The sequence below is a fragment of the Stigmatopora nigra genome, chromosome 16 (assembly GCF_051989575.1).
Source record: "Stigmatopora nigra isolate UIUO_SnigA chromosome 16, RoL_Snig_1.1, whole genome shotgun sequence".
Classification (NCBI taxonomy): Eukaryota; Metazoa; Chordata; class Actinopteri; order Syngnathiformes; family Syngnathidae; genus Stigmatopora; species Stigmatopora nigra.
The window spans coordinates 2,135,136-2,150,793 of NC_135523.1; the positions used below are offsets into that span (position 1 = coordinate 2,135,136).

Sequence of the window (15,658 nt, forward strand, 5' to 3'; positions counted from 1 at the left end):
ACATTTTTATATACATATATACATACATACACATTCATATATACATATATGCATACATACACATTTATATATACATATATACATTCATACACATTTATATATACATATATACATACACATTTATATATACATATATACTTACACATACACATTTTTATATATACATATATACATACATACACATTTATATATACATATATACATTCAGTAGGTCTTAACAATCAGCCATTTGTTTTGTTAAAGATTATTTAATCATTACACTGTAACAATTCTTATTCCCTGACAACAAATGTCATAATTCACCTCTATTAAAACATCAAATGCCAACAGCAAACCATATTATAGCCTCCTCTTAATAAAACAAGCTAATCAATGCGCTATTAGCATTAGCAATCCATACAACTTGTTTCTCATTTTGATCAATAGTCTTTGCCATTGAATACTTCCTCTATACCTAGCAGGCATAGATTTTTTTTTTTACTCAAAACTTGAACTAACTCCCCAGTAGAGGTCATTTTTTTTTTTAGCGTCCCCTTCTCTCATTTCAGCAGACGGCTCGGCAACCCGATCCCCCTCGCTAAAAGCCGTCTGCGGTCGGCGCTGGCCAACCGGGGTGTCGTTACCTTAATTAATTCTTATCGGCTTAAAACGTCCCGCGAGATGCGTCCGCGACTCCAACGAGCTCAAATTTCTAACGCCAGGGGTTAAAAAAAAATCAAGTAGCTCCAATTCTTACATCCCATAACTCTGCTAGGTTCCGGCGTAGTCGGCGTTGGGGATGATGTATTGTGCCGGCCGACGAATTTCATTTACCGCCACTGCCCTTTGCTGAACCTGTTGCTAGTCAGCCAGCGCGATAAAGCGCATAAGTAGCGGCGTGCTTCATTCATCATACTTGGCTGGGTGGGGGAGGGGAGTTAGCCGGCGTTGGGGGGGTGCCGTATACAGTGAAAGGGCTACTAAAAGATACGCATAAAATCTAACAAAAGTATTACCCAGTTACGCCTGGAATCAAATGATAAATGCTAACTAATTTTGACAAAAATACTACTTTTGTAAGTTGTACAAATGTTACTATTTGTGTGATTGTTTAAAGTAGTACTGTAAAGTTTGAAAAAGTAGTCCGCAGTTCCAGTTTTAGCAAAAAAAAAAGAACTTGTTGGACAAAGCAGAAAAGACACTTGACTGATCATGAGCAGAAAGTCAGCCATTTTGTGCCAAAAACAGGACTTCATCTTCTACCAGAAAGTCCAAATCAACTCCCAAGACGTCTTTCCTCTATTGACATAACATTTATGACATAAGTGGATACACCAAAAAGTCTTTTAGAGCCAAGGATGAACAGCAAGTCCGCCATTTTGGGGCAAATTCCAAGTTTTTAACTTAAGAGACAACTTTGAATGAAGAAGAAACTATCATCACCCATCCCACTCAGACTTCTCCTTTATTTATTTCTTTTTATTGCCTATGTATTTGTCAGTTTGTTGTTGTTATCAATGTATAATGACAATAAAAGCATTCCAGTCACTTCAACATGAAATTTGATGTCCAAAAAAGGTCAAGAAAATGAAGAAAGAAGTCCCCTCCCATCCCTCCACCACTTTAATTCCATCGCATTTGGAAATACGATCCCTCCATCTTGCCAGTATTAAAAGAGCATGGCTAATCACAAGAGGCTGCTGGTGTGTATGTCACTCAAAAGACTTTGGCATCAACGCGCCGCCGCCGGGCGCCAAAGTGCTTACACGCGCCCTCAGACGCCGAGCAAAGGGAATAATTAAGAAGGCGAGATGGGAGGCAGGCAAGCAGGCAGAAGAATGCCAAGCAAATCCCATTGTTTGGGCTCATTTCATCCTTTTATTTTCCACAAATGTACCAAGAAGAGAATGCTGTCAAAAAAAACACGCCACAAGCATCATGACGTCCTCCTTCGCCACCTTGCCTTTTGATTATTCTCATGGTGGATCTGTTTATTAGTTTTTGGGGGGGTATTACAACCACCCACCCCCAAAACCCCCAAAAGTTTGGACATGTACGCTCTAAATAATCCACAATAGAATTCCCATTGAAGGTGAAGCACATTGGCAAGAGCGCTAAACGCGGACCCTCAATCTCTCTCTCTCGCGCGCTCTCTCGGCTTTTACTGTCAGTCCGGAGAGCACTCAGTCATCTCAGTGAATCGCAAGCCAGCCACGGCACCCCCCACTTCCCCGCCCTCCCAATATTGATTTTTCCACCCAGTGAAACAGCCGCATGAACATAAATTTTGCATGAGGCTTTTACTCCAGGCCCGCCTGTTGGCTTTTCGGGCTGACGACACATGACCGCCATGCGGAAATGACACAGGGTGTGATGGGTAAAAAAAAATTAAAAAAAATAAAATGGTATCTAGTGTACTGTAATTTGTCGACATTTTCCTTGAAAGTACATCGGAAAATTCCTAAGAAAGCACTGTTTTTATTTTTCTTCATGATTTAAAATCTTGGACAATGCTATATGCTACTAGCTTAAATGTCAACTTGATTTCATGTGTGGTGGACCATTTTAGATAAAATATTTCAATTTTTTTTATATAAATTGATTAAAAGAAGTGGATTAAAAGCCCTGAATATTCTGTTTTTTTATAGATGTAAAACAATGTTTATTTTAGGTTTTTTTTAATACATTTTTAGATTTTACACAATGATTTTTGAACTAAAAACACTAAAAAAATGGATTAAAAATGACAATTATTGATTTTAAAGGGGGAAAATTAGGAAATTTAATATGCATCTATACTCCATTTTAATTTGATCCTAAAACTAAAATCGGCACTCGTGATTGACTTTCCCGGGCCACACAAAATGATACTGTGGGCCAAATTTGGCCCGCGGGCCACCACTTTGACACCAGTGATGTCGACTATGAGTAGCATTATATAGTAGTAAATATACTTCTAGTCTAGTAGCATATTGTCCTGATTGAGATTTTAAATGATGAATAAAAATAAAAACAGCGTATTTAACATTACACTTTAACAAATAAGCCGACCACAATTTTGCAGTAAAAAAAAAATGGAAGACACATTGTGTAAGGTAGATAAAAAAAAAAAAAACTAACGCTGGATTAAATCTCCAATCTGTGTTATGGAGGGCCTCTTGGACCTTTTCTATGAAATTTCATGTCATTGCTGGTTAATAAGATTTTTAGCTTTTAACCTTCTCCCCTCACCTTTCCTATCTTTTCTGCAAAGAAGAAAAATAAGAGCGGCATGAAAGAAGATATTATTTTAGCGCACCCCTCTGCGAGGACCCCGTGACGCCCACGGGGGTCCCTGGGCCATGTTCCGTTCTAAAAAAAATAAAAATAAAATAAAAATAAGAAGGCATTACGGAATACTGTTTGTGTAACATCTCCATGGAGAAGATAGGATTCTTTGACTTGCAATATACTTTGAAATATGCTTAGAAAACACATTTTAACTCCTTGTGGTAGCCAAACATGCTATAATTTTTGACCAAAACTAGCTAAAACATTTAAATGTTTTTGTCTTTTTCCACAGGAGTTCATCGATCTGATGCTAACATGCTAATGTTGCTTATTTTTATTTGGGAATTACAATTTGTGAGTAATAATTAGAATTAATAGAGAACTAATAATGTTGCCTTTTTAGCACATTTTGCTACGTCTGTTTTGATAAAGTTATGTCCATTGAATAGTGGTAATGTTACCAAAACCCTTTCAAATTAAAATCAAAAGCCTTTATTGTTATTATACACAGCTAAATACAACAAAATGGGCGGTACTACTCCACAAAATGCGTTTTCCCAGTAAAAAAAACATATAAATAAGTCATATAAAACTATAAAAAGTCACAAAATATAACTAAAAAAGCAAGGAGCAACTGCATACCATACGCGCCGCCATCTTGGCTCCAAAATATTCAAATAATACATTCCCAGTAAGTCATATAAACCACTAAAAACTCCCAAAACAAAACTGATAAGCTCAGAGCCACTGTACACCATACGCGCCGCCATTTTGGATCCAAAATATTCAAATAATACATTCCCAGTAAGTCATATAAAACTAAAAAGTCACAAAACAAAACTGGAAACCCAAGAGCCACTGCACACCATACGTGCCGCCATTTTGGATCCAAAATACCATTCAAATAATAACATTCATCTTTTAATCCCAGCTCATTTGGAAAAATCAACATTTTACGATACAATGTTTGAGATCTTGACAAATTATTAGCAATATTAACAATTTTTGACAGCTGGCCCTCGAGTTCGAACCCTCATCTTCCCAACAAAACCACCAAATAACTCCCACATCACCCCATCCGTCCTCCTCGCAAAACATAGTCCAAAAAAAAGTATATTTTTCCGTATAATGAGCCGCTTTGCAGTCCTCCTCCGTCATTGGACGCCCAAACAATTAGCCGGCGCCGTCCCCCCCCCCCCAACAAGAGATGCGCCACGGCCACTTAGAGAGGAACGGGAGCGGGTCAGTGGTCCTGACAGTCTTAACAAGAGCACACGGCGTTTATAAAGCGGCGCCGTTAAAAGAACGGAGTCAAGTTACCTGCGGTGCGCCTCTGATAATAAGGCCACATGGGGCTTATTCCATATTCCCTCTGTATTTGTTTGCTTTTTGCCTCATCTCGTCTTGATGCACCGCTTGTTTCTCGCCATAATGGTCCACGCCGGAGGACATTCTCGCATTCTCCTCTTTTGATCTGCAAGGCGCTTTCCATAATTTTCTGACAGACGCGAGTGGCGCCGTCCAAAGCCAGCTTTTGTCTTGTGCTTTTTGTATTCCGTCTCGTAAGGAGAAGCGTAACATTTTGTCATAGCGGCCGGCGACTGAGATTTGGACTTGTGAGGTTTTCATTGGTCCTTCTACGAGATGCTGCCTTTTTTGGGGGGTGCTTGAAAATGGCTATTTAGTGCCTAGTGCATATATGGAAAACTACGGCCCGTTAGGCTCTTTACATCCGGCCCGTTAGGCTTTGTCCAAATTTTATTTTAGTATTTTTTATGTATTTTTTATTTTTTTAAATTTTTCCAAATATTTTTTTTTACTTTTTATTTATTTATTTATTCATTCATTTTTTTCCAAGATGGGGCTGTAGTTTTGTCCACTCTTATTTGATTTTTGTGTTTTACAGCCCCTCTATCTTTTTTTAAATGACATTTTAATATTTCTTAATACTTTTGAATAATCTTTGTACTTTATACTTTTGACTTTAATGATGAGTAATGAGTATATCAATACTTGAGTCCTTTTTTCTGTTTATGTTTCATATGTACTGTTAACGGATGCACTTTTTTATGTTATCGTATCCTGTGCTGACCCCGCCCATCTGTCACATTTTTAAAGACAATGTGGCCCCCCCAGGCCTAAAAGTTTGCCCAAATATGAATTGGAAAATCCGGATTGGTCCGAGAACGAGAAATTATGGTGGTATCAATTTTTCAAAAGCTCAGTTTTGTCGATTTTCCACTCTGCGTCCATCATCTTTTTTTCTAAAAAGAGCATTCTAATGGCCACCATTATCAGATCCAATTAGTTAATGTCCCTGAACAAGACGACTATCCTTTTTTTTTCCTGGTGTGATGATTTGAACCATTAAAGCAGAATCTCCCAGCCATCCTCCGAGTGACAATGAAGACTTTTGACTCGGCGGCTTTGGCGGAGTAGGAGGATAGCAATTATTTCCTCTTTGTCCTTGTAACTGTAGCCAAAGTAGATGGAGGGACTTGAAAGCCTGGGGGGCCTTGTTGTGTCTTCACACCATCCATCTCCATATCTCTAGGCTTAGTTCTCCAATCAGAACAGGTGTTGATTTCTTCCCTTGTGTCATCCACAGCTACCTCAACTCTCAACTCCCAACTCCAACACCTGCAGCAGCTCCAACAAATGCACCATCACCATCATCATCATCAACAACAACAACAACAACAACATGGCCAAAACCATTTGCCATCTCAACACCATCATCACATGACGCCGCCAAGTCAGCAGCAGTCGTCGTCGGTGCCCTCGCCGGCTTCCACCTGCTCCTCCGCCTCCGGGCAAGGGCCGGCGTCTCCGCCCATACACCGGCCCAACCAATCACCCGCACGGAGCCTGCCGTCACCCGTCACGCCACCCATTCCTCTGCCGGTAAGTCCAAAATATTCTCCTTCCCAAACTAGGTAGTGCTGTCCTTGGATGTCACAGTGAGTACATCCACACTTATCTGACCTTCTTATTGGTCACTATGCGGACCACTTTAACGTCAACTTGATTTCATGTGGGCCGGACCATTTTAGATATTATATTTAGATTTTTTTTTTTTTTTATAAATGGATTAAAAGAACTGGATTAAAAGCTCTGAATATTCCGTTTTTGTAGGTCTAAAACAATGTTTATTTTAGCTATTTTTTAAATATATTTTTAGATTTTACTAAATGATCTTGGAACCAAAAACAAAACAAAAAAAGATTAAAAAATTACAATAATATTTAGATATTTTGGATTTAAAGAACTGGATTAAACGCCCTTAATATTGAGTTTTTATAGATTAAAACAATGTTTATTTTAGCTTATTTTTAATATATTTTTAGATTTTACAAAATTATTTTTGAACTAAAAAAAAAAAAAAATAATAATAAAAAAATGACAATTATTGCTTTAAAAAGTGAAAAATCAGGAAATGTAATATACATCTATACTCTTCTTATATTAATTTGATCCTAAAACAGAAAGTCAATACATCATATGTTTATAGAAACTTTATTCCAAGAATAATTTCCCAGAAATCAACGTCATACGGCTTGTGAGCTCATCCATACTCCCATTTTATCCTCCTCTCCATCTTGTCTCTTCCCTAGCCCATCCCATCTCCTTTTGGCCAGTCACTTTTGTCCGTCCATCCATCTCGTCCACGCCGTCCAACCCTTGGCCGTAATAATGTCCTATTTTAAATCCCCGCGGTTTCATTTTGGCCGGCCAGGGTCGTTGGCCCGTCCCCGGTCACATTCATCAGCGTCAGGACGCTTATTGGCTTGTGGCGTGAGCTTTATGGGCCAAGATGCACGTACGGGAACCCCCCACCCCCCCCCTGTCCGTCGTCTTGGACTAGCCCCGCCCCTCCGAATTTTTCGACCCCCGTCACGGCCTGCTGACATTCAGCGGGAGGAAAAAAACAGACGGTGGATTTAATGGGCCTCCAAAGGCATTACTTGAGAACTGAACTCGAATTACTCGAGTATGACAACGCGCTTGATCAGATGCTTTGCTAACGCTAAAAATGGAAGGAAACATAGCCGTAGCGACCCGCAAAAATAAAAGTACTAAGAAATACTGGTGAAGAAGACGCCGTTTTGGTAAAAGTCCCTCTTTTAATGATATGAAATGTGGTTGGACTGCCACAAGAAAGATTTAAAATGTCTAGATATGAGTGTAAAGATGGAGGATGTTTGACATTTTTTGGTTTTTAGTAACTTGAGGTTTTGGAGGCATGTCAATTGTCGGTAGGTTTTTAAATTTGAGGCTCCTTTTGGCCATTTTCATCCGTTTGTGTCTATGGTAACCTAGCAACATGACACTTGTCAATCATGTAGGCTTTCAAAAATAGCATTTCTTTGCTTTACAGCTAATTTCAGTCCTGTCTATCGTTGTTACATCCAGTAAAAAATAGTCATTTTAGTCTGCCATTTTGTCCAAAAGCGGCCATTTTAGAAAGGTTTCACTTTTGAAAGCCATGTTGATGATGATGGCCGAAGACAGAATTCCCTTGAGAGTAGTCCACATGGGCTATACTATATCATTAAGATATTGCTTCAATCAAATAGGATTAGCCCGTAAAAGGTTTACCTGTTTTCCGGGTCAGCCTCGGCAAGGACAGGCCGCGGCCCACGGCGACCGTTCAATGGGATTTCAAGGCCCGCTCTGGAAAACCCCGCCTCCCGGTCTGGCTGATTGGATAACATTAACCCTTTCATTGTAAAATTGGAAATAAGATAACAGACAGTGTGGCCCTTTTTTAAATTGTTATTATTAATTTATATTGTGAAAATCCAACAAGTATTAGTGACGTCCCCGTAGTGTTTTTTTAATTAGCCAATCGCGCAGCTAATTCCGTTCATTTCAAACCCGCCCGGCAACTGCAAATAAACTCAATAAAATGAGGAAATTTTGTGTTATTGCGACAATGGCGACCAACCGGGCGCTTGATTGATTGGCGCCGCAGGGTTTTTTTTTTTTTTTTTTTTTCCACGCCCGAAGCGCTCGGGGATTTGGCGGCGGGCGACAGAATTGATCTTAATTAGATCTGAAAGAGCCGCCACGGCAGAACGGGCGCGACGATTAAAATGAAAAACAGGAGAAATTACCGATCAAATTAATCATAATGTCGGGCTACAGCTGTAGGCTGGCCTGTAATTTGCCACTCCACTGGCTTACATCGGGACCAGCCGGACGGACCACATTTGCTCGCTCGCCATTACTACGCTTGTAGACTGTTCCGGGACCCCGCCTACCTTGGAGCTTGATGCTCCGCCCCCTTTACTTACGGATCTGTTTTATTCAAGACAATATGCGCTGAAAATATGATTGGTCGAGACTTTAAATAAGAGAGTAATAGTAAATGTCAATAGGGAAAAGTGCAAAATAAACAAAAAAGTACTAGAAAAAAAACATTAGTCTGTCAAAAAATACTACAAAAAGACACACAAAAAACTATTATTATTAAATAAAAGAAACAAAACTGTCAGATAATCCTAGCTACAAAAAATACCATTTTAAAACATGTGCGCAAAATAAACAAAAAAGTACTAGAAAAAAAACATTAGTCTGTCAAAAAATACTACAAAAAGACACAAAAAAATATTATTATTAAATAAAATAAACAAAACTGTCAGATAATCCTAGCTACAAAAAATACCATTTTAAAACATTTTAAACAACACTAATCAATAATTGTCATTTTTTATTCCATTTTTTTCTGTCTTTTTAGTTCAAAAATCATTTTGGAAAATCTAAAAATATATTTAAAAAAATAAACCTTGTTTTAGATCTATAAAAATGAAATATTCTATCCTTTTAAACCATTTATTTAAAAAAAATATAAATATTCTATCAAAAATGGTCCGACCCACATGAAATCAAGTTGCCATCCCTACTCTAAAAGAAACAAAAGCACTATAAAAAAAACAAACCATGCCCTGAAAATCCACCCAAAAGTCCCTTGAGCTACTAGAAAGCAGCCAAATGTCCCCCGTCCAATCGTCCAATCGTCCCTAGTCGCCACCCAAAGCAAAAAGACACCACGGCAAACCATTGAGGCAGAAAACGTCGCGCTAACATTCCATAGCAAAAACCCAGTTGGGACTTTTAACTTGCAATAAGCTAGCATTAAAAGCTTGTTTTCATTTTTTTTTCTTCTCTCTCTCTCTCTTTTACACCCGCTCGCCGCTCTGTCTGCGGTCACTAATGGGCACCGCAAATTACCGGCGGTGGAACGCCACCCCGAGGGCCCGGCCTCCTCGGCGTGGGCCAGCACTTAGACCGCTCGGTGTCACAACCCCCGCCGATAATTAAAGAAACCCTATTCCTCCATCGCCGTCAGCCTTAGGACCCCCGAACTCGAGCCAGGGCCTAAAAAAAGGACGTTTCAAAGAAATTTGGACCACTTTTGTGGACGTAGGAAAATGTTAAAAGGACTTGAGTCTAAAATTGATTTAGGAAGCTGGGAAGGCGGCCATTTTGGGTCTATTTCGTGTTTTAATTCTGTCGTTTTGATGAAAAGTAAGCACAACATAGTCTTTAAAAACTTATGTCAGAAGTAGAAGGGGACGTCAGCCATTTTGGTTCAGGTGAATTGCATTTTGGGAAAAACAATGCCTAAAATAATAATAAATTGAATGCGCCAGTTTGACAGATATTGGTTAAAAGCTAATATCTTTTAGCCTACATAATTCAACTCAAGTTACGCACCAATAAACAGCAAAATGACATTATTTAGTCATAACAAGACTAAGTTTTTTCTAAATTAGGGCCTCATCTCTCTTTGCTTAATCCCTCATTGCGAGTAAATAAAAGTAGTAGTAGAGCTGTCATGGTCAGCTTACTTTAGTATTTTTTTTTTTGATTTGCTGGTCTTTATAATTATTCATAGCAGCAAACGTGGGCCGTCTTATTTTCTGCTTCAGTCAACATTGCCGTGTCTAAATTGCACGCGCCAGCTTGTTATGTAAGGCAATTTTATGCCTTCTTAAGACCCCCCCGACCGGCCGATGCCCCAAAAACCCATGACAGATGCACCTTATTTGACTTTAAATAGCCAGCCTATCAAATTTTGACAATAACTGTGTTTGTGTCATTTTAAATATAGAAAAATACATTTTTTGTTGCCATTTTGTAGACAGAGAACAGCCATTTTTTCCAGTAACTCTGGTTGTGATGAGTTGTAGATTTCCAGCGCTAGTTAGCTAGCTTGCTAGCTCTAGTTCACAACTAAAGAAAAGATAGCTATACATAGATGACAGATAGTGATAATTTCTACGATTTGGAGATTTTTAAAGTGGGCGGGGCTAAATTATCTGAGAATTGGGATGAATTAGGAATTTTAATTAGCACTTTTAAGATTTTTGTGTACAAAATATGCTCAGCTACTATTTTAAAAGTCACTTGTAGTATTTGTTAGCACTGTTAAATGCCGTTAAAAGTTAAAAAAAGTGTAAAATATTCCTAAAATGTATTCTGTTGTCTCATTTAATATTTTCAGGCATCTAAAGTCAGTATAATTCGCCATTGGGTAGGTGGGTGTGTCCATCAACAACATAGCCAGGGCTCCAGACACCGCCATTTTGGCTCTTAACTCCTTTCAACTTTAAATTGAGCCACAGCTCGATATGTTTACGTTGGAAATATGTTATGGAGTAAATTTGGGACAGGCCTTGACGACTTTTCAGCGCCTTTTATTTAATTGCCAGGCGTGTTGTCCCTGGCAAGTGGAGCGATCGAAGATACAGATGTAAATGTCATCAATTCATCAGAGATGATTTTACTAGTACGAGGGAGGCCAAATTATCGATTGGGGGCGCTTGAGACGTCGCCATTCATCTTTGCCGCGGCGGTGACACATGACAACGTGTCCATTTCTCTTCATTACATACAGACTGTGTTTTTGGAGAGCGCCGTGGCGGCCAAGGCGGAGGAGGCGGAGAGTCATCACTTACCTTTATTGTGTTTATCCGGCCCTCCCTCTATTGAATTGAGAACATCAAAAGATCACTGGACATTGATTGGCTAGATATTAAAGTCATTCAAATGTTATATTGATATGTCAGACCGAAAAGACATTTTCCGTTCAAGGAGGGATTCTTAAAATCTAATCAAAGATATTTTTATCATCTTTTTGAGACCATTGAAAAGTCCATGACTAACTTAATGTGTTTATTAATGTTAGATTGATTTTTTTATCAAACAATTGTGACAATTTTCAATAACATATGTATGCTAATTGTCTATAGATATATATCTGTTGTCTGACAAAAGTTTTTTTTAACTAACATGCCCATATTTTTGTGGTTTTTAATCACATTTTTGTATTTTTGGTCAAATATTTTGCATCACATTTTACTGTTTGGGGTTTGTTTTGAAAATTTTGTTTGCCTTGGTACTTTATATATTACACATCTAAATATAGGTAAATATAAATGAAATAATGTCATAAAATCTAAATATTTACATTATTTAGTTACATTTTATTACATTATTTCATTTTTTTGGCCAAAATAATGTCATAGAATGTAACTAAGTAATGTAAATATTTAAATTTTATTACGTTATTTCATTTTTATTCACATATACTTAGATATCTATAGTATATAGAGTACCAAGGCAAAAATATGTTATCAAAACATACCCCAAATATTGTCCATTCATTTCACCAGTAAAATATGATGCAAAATATTTGACTAAAATACAAAAATGTGATTAAAAAACACCGAAATACCGCCATGTTATTTAAAAAAAATGATTTCAAACCTTTTTCAGAAAACAAATTATAAAAAACTAATAATAATATGAATATTCCGTCAAAAACATGTATCCGAGCTGATCAAAAGAATCAATTACCCATAATCCCCTCTGCTTAAAATTCCAGCCACGTGCCGCCAACGCAGATTTACGACCCTCCAGAAATCCCCGCGCCGCAAAAGTGTCACATGGTCAGCACATCCCGCCGGATGCTTAATCACCCCCGCGTTTTTAGACGCTAAATATCATCGATCACCCCGAACCGATCAAAGAAACCCCGGCGCCGCGTGGCGTAAAAGCGGGCGAAAAAGACTGACAATTATCAACAAATGGTCCGGCCGGGATTTTATGGCACGATTAACGGCGGCCTTAATTCGACGGCGAGATTGACGGCCGGCGTGCGGTACTCCATCAGCGTTTTATGGTCGCCTTCAACGTTTTGACGACTCTGGGCGCGCCTTCATTTGCATCGCGCTTCATTAGACGCCCCCATTTGGACGCCCCTTAATGTCTTTTATTTGATGGCACGATAACTAGCTGTCAATCACGGAGACGAGATGATGTCACTGACGTTTAAGTCCAAAATTGTCACCTTCAAGAGGGAAACGTTTTTGAGCCAATGGCGGTGGAATTGCTGTAAAAAGTCCATTTTTGTCTAAAAAATACTTTGTAATTTTCTGTTAAAAAGGCCTGAAGGGGAGTTATTTAAAAAATCATTCTACTTTTTCCACATATTATTACTCTACAAAAATATTTGAGGAAAATGTAACAACAAAAACAACAGTTTTTTAATATTAATAATCATTTTTTCTAAAATGCATCTATCATTGTACACTAAAAAAAGTATCTTCACCAAAATTGTACACTATAAAAAGTATCTTTTCACCAAAATTGTACACTATAAAAAGTATCTTTTTACCAAAATTGTACACTATAAAAAGTATCTTTTCACCAAAATTGTACACTAAAAAAGTATCTTTTCACCCAAATCGTACTTATTTCCATTTCAAAATAATAACCTGACCAAAGTTATTTTTCAAATGCACTATAAAGTGAACATCATGTTAAAAAATTGCCATTTTTGTCTAATTCATTTTTGATTTTTCAGACTTTGCTTAAAATACTTCAACACGGGATCAATAGTTGATATTCCCACTGATGGAAAATGAAGAGGAAGTTAGTTGGTAACTATTTTTGAACCTTTGACCTCAAGGCAAAGCGAGCACTTGAGTGTCGTTATTGTCTCTTTTGACCAATATTTTATATTTATTTTTTGTAGTCTGGTAAGGTGTGCAGCAGAGGCCCAGCAGTGGGCAACAGTTGGCCCCAGCGCGGAGGTGTTTGGCGAGGGCCTAATGGCATTTTGATGTTTAAGCACAGAGTGGGGGGACGTCATCGGGGGGGACGCAAGAGAGGGAAGAGTCGGCGGCGGCGACACATACGGAGCGTGTCACACTTGATTATATCAAGCGTGGCGTGTGGAAAGAATGGAAGGACAAAGTTGCCTGTCGAGGGAGGGCGCCACGTACTGCGCCTCCACTCTTATTGTTGTGGCGGACACTAGGGACGACGACCACGACGGCGCCGCCAACGGCTCTTTGCGCTAACGAGGGACACTAAGATCACACTTTGGACTACTGTAGTCCATCTCAATCAATGGCTTTTTACACACAACCTAACAGTGTTAGGTAAAAGAGTACCATAGTGTACTGGAATGGAATGTGGAGTACAGTAGATTACTTTAGTGTAGTGGTAGTGGAGTGTATTGTGGTATGTTATAGTGGTTGTGTAGTATGGTATGGTGGTAGTAGTACTGTTGTGTAGTATGGTATAGTGGTAGTATTGTAGTGTAGTATGGTATAGTGGTAGTAGTATTGTAGTGCAGTATGGTATAGTGGTAGTAGTACTTTAGTGTAGTATGGTATAGTGGTAGTAGCACTTTAGTGTAGTATGGTATAGTGGAAGTAGTACTGTAGTGTAGTATGGTATAGTGGTGGTAGTAGTACTGTAGTGTAGTATGGTATAGTAGTAGTGTAGTATGGTATAGTGGTAGTAGTACTTTTTAGTGTAGTATGGTATAGTGGTGGTAGTAGTACTGTAGTGTAGTATGGTATAGTGGGAGTAGTACTTTAGTGTAGTAGGGTATAGTGGTAGTAGTACTGTAGTGTAGTATGGTGTAGTGGTAGTTGTACTTTAGTGTAGTATTGTATAGTGGAAGTAGTACTTTAGTGTAATATTGTATAGTGGAAGTAGTACTTTAGTGTAGTATGGTATAGTGGAAGTAGTACTTTAGTGTAGTATGGTATAGTGGTAGTAGTAGTACTGTAGTGTAGTACATTGACATATCCAAATGATGCTTTTGGATCAAATATAGTCTTCTTTCTGTTTTATACTGCGTATACATTTAAAGCTAGAGTCTTCTAGCAACTGCTATTTCCTCTTTTTTTTCAGTTGTTGACGGCGCTAGACGTGGGAGGACTTGCAGCCAATGAGCTCATGTTCAAACCCTTTATTTAGAGCGATTTCCCCCTCCAAAACAACCCCAAACAACACAACAAGAAAGAGCAGCTTTCTTTGTGTGAAGCCATTTTAGCTTCCCAGCGAGCGGTCGCCAAGTCGCCGTTGCCGCCATTTGGAAGATTACACGCGGCCGGCCCTCCGCTTAAAACAAAGTGCTATGAATTTAGCGTCTCGTAGCGCCGGCTACGCTAGGAAAATAGCTCGCCCAGACGTAAACGCGACGCCGTGACGTTGTTTATCTCCTCCGACACACGCAAACGGCGTGGCGGGATCCCTCCCGCCGAGGAGTCGCCGTGGCGGAAAATCACCTGTTTAGACGCGGAAACACGCACACGCCACCAAATAAAGCCAAAAAAGCACAAAGGGAGAAAATGTAGTCGCTATTGGAGATTTGTCCAATACACCTGCCCTCCTGTTTAATTAGATTTAGTTTTTTTTTCAAAGTAAAATGAGTGGTATTCAGGATTTCTAAATTCTGTGGAGGGAAATACAAATTAAATATTAGATACTAATAGGAGGAAGAAATGTTTGTTTTTAATGTATTGTAGTATAGTTGAATGACTTGAAAATCAGTTTTTGGATTAAAAATTGGGTTTATTGTGAAATTGAAAATAGTCCATTGTTATGGAATGATTTTGGAAACGTTTTATTCTATTGAAACATTTTATTTTAGGTTTTAAAGAACTTTTTTTCTGACTGTTTTGTAAAAGAAACTTCATAATATAGAAGAATATGTTAGAAAATTTTAATGCCAAAAATAGTCTAACAAATAAACCAATATTTTCAGTGGGTTTTTAACACTTAAGTCTTTTTTTTTAGGTGAAAATAGTCCATTAGCGCCAAATTTCAACCTTTGTAAAAAGCCACTCTTCTCCAAAGAAGACATAAAAAGACAATAAAAGAAGAAAAAAAAGTGGATGACTTTCCCGGGCAATATCAATCACGAGCAATTTTAGCAAAGCCGCCGACATGAAATATGATTTCATAAGACAAATGCGGTGTCATTCTTAATGTGCTTAACCTTTACTGTCAATGAAAAAGTATTGATTTTTCTTCTCTTTTTTTTCCACCATCATTTGATTTGAGAAAGTGCAATAATATGCGGCGGGAGGCCCCACATAAC

The 15,658-nt window shown here is 38.4% G+C and overlaps 1 protein-coding gene across 2 annotated transcripts in view; it reads left to right on the forward strand.

Annotated features, from left to right (window-relative positions):
* pou6f2 (POU class 6 homeobox 2) overlaps positions 1-15,658 on the forward strand; it is a 53,458-nt gene that overhangs the window by 28,623 nt on the left and 9,177 nt on the right. For both annotated transcript variants that reach the window (XM_077735527.1, XM_077735528.1), the window contains exon 8: positions 5,858-6,153. In XM_077735527.1, coding sequence (XP_077591653.1) covers positions 5,858-6,153 — 296 coding nt within the window. The remainder of the gene's footprint in view (positions 1-5,857; positions 6,154-15,658) is intronic.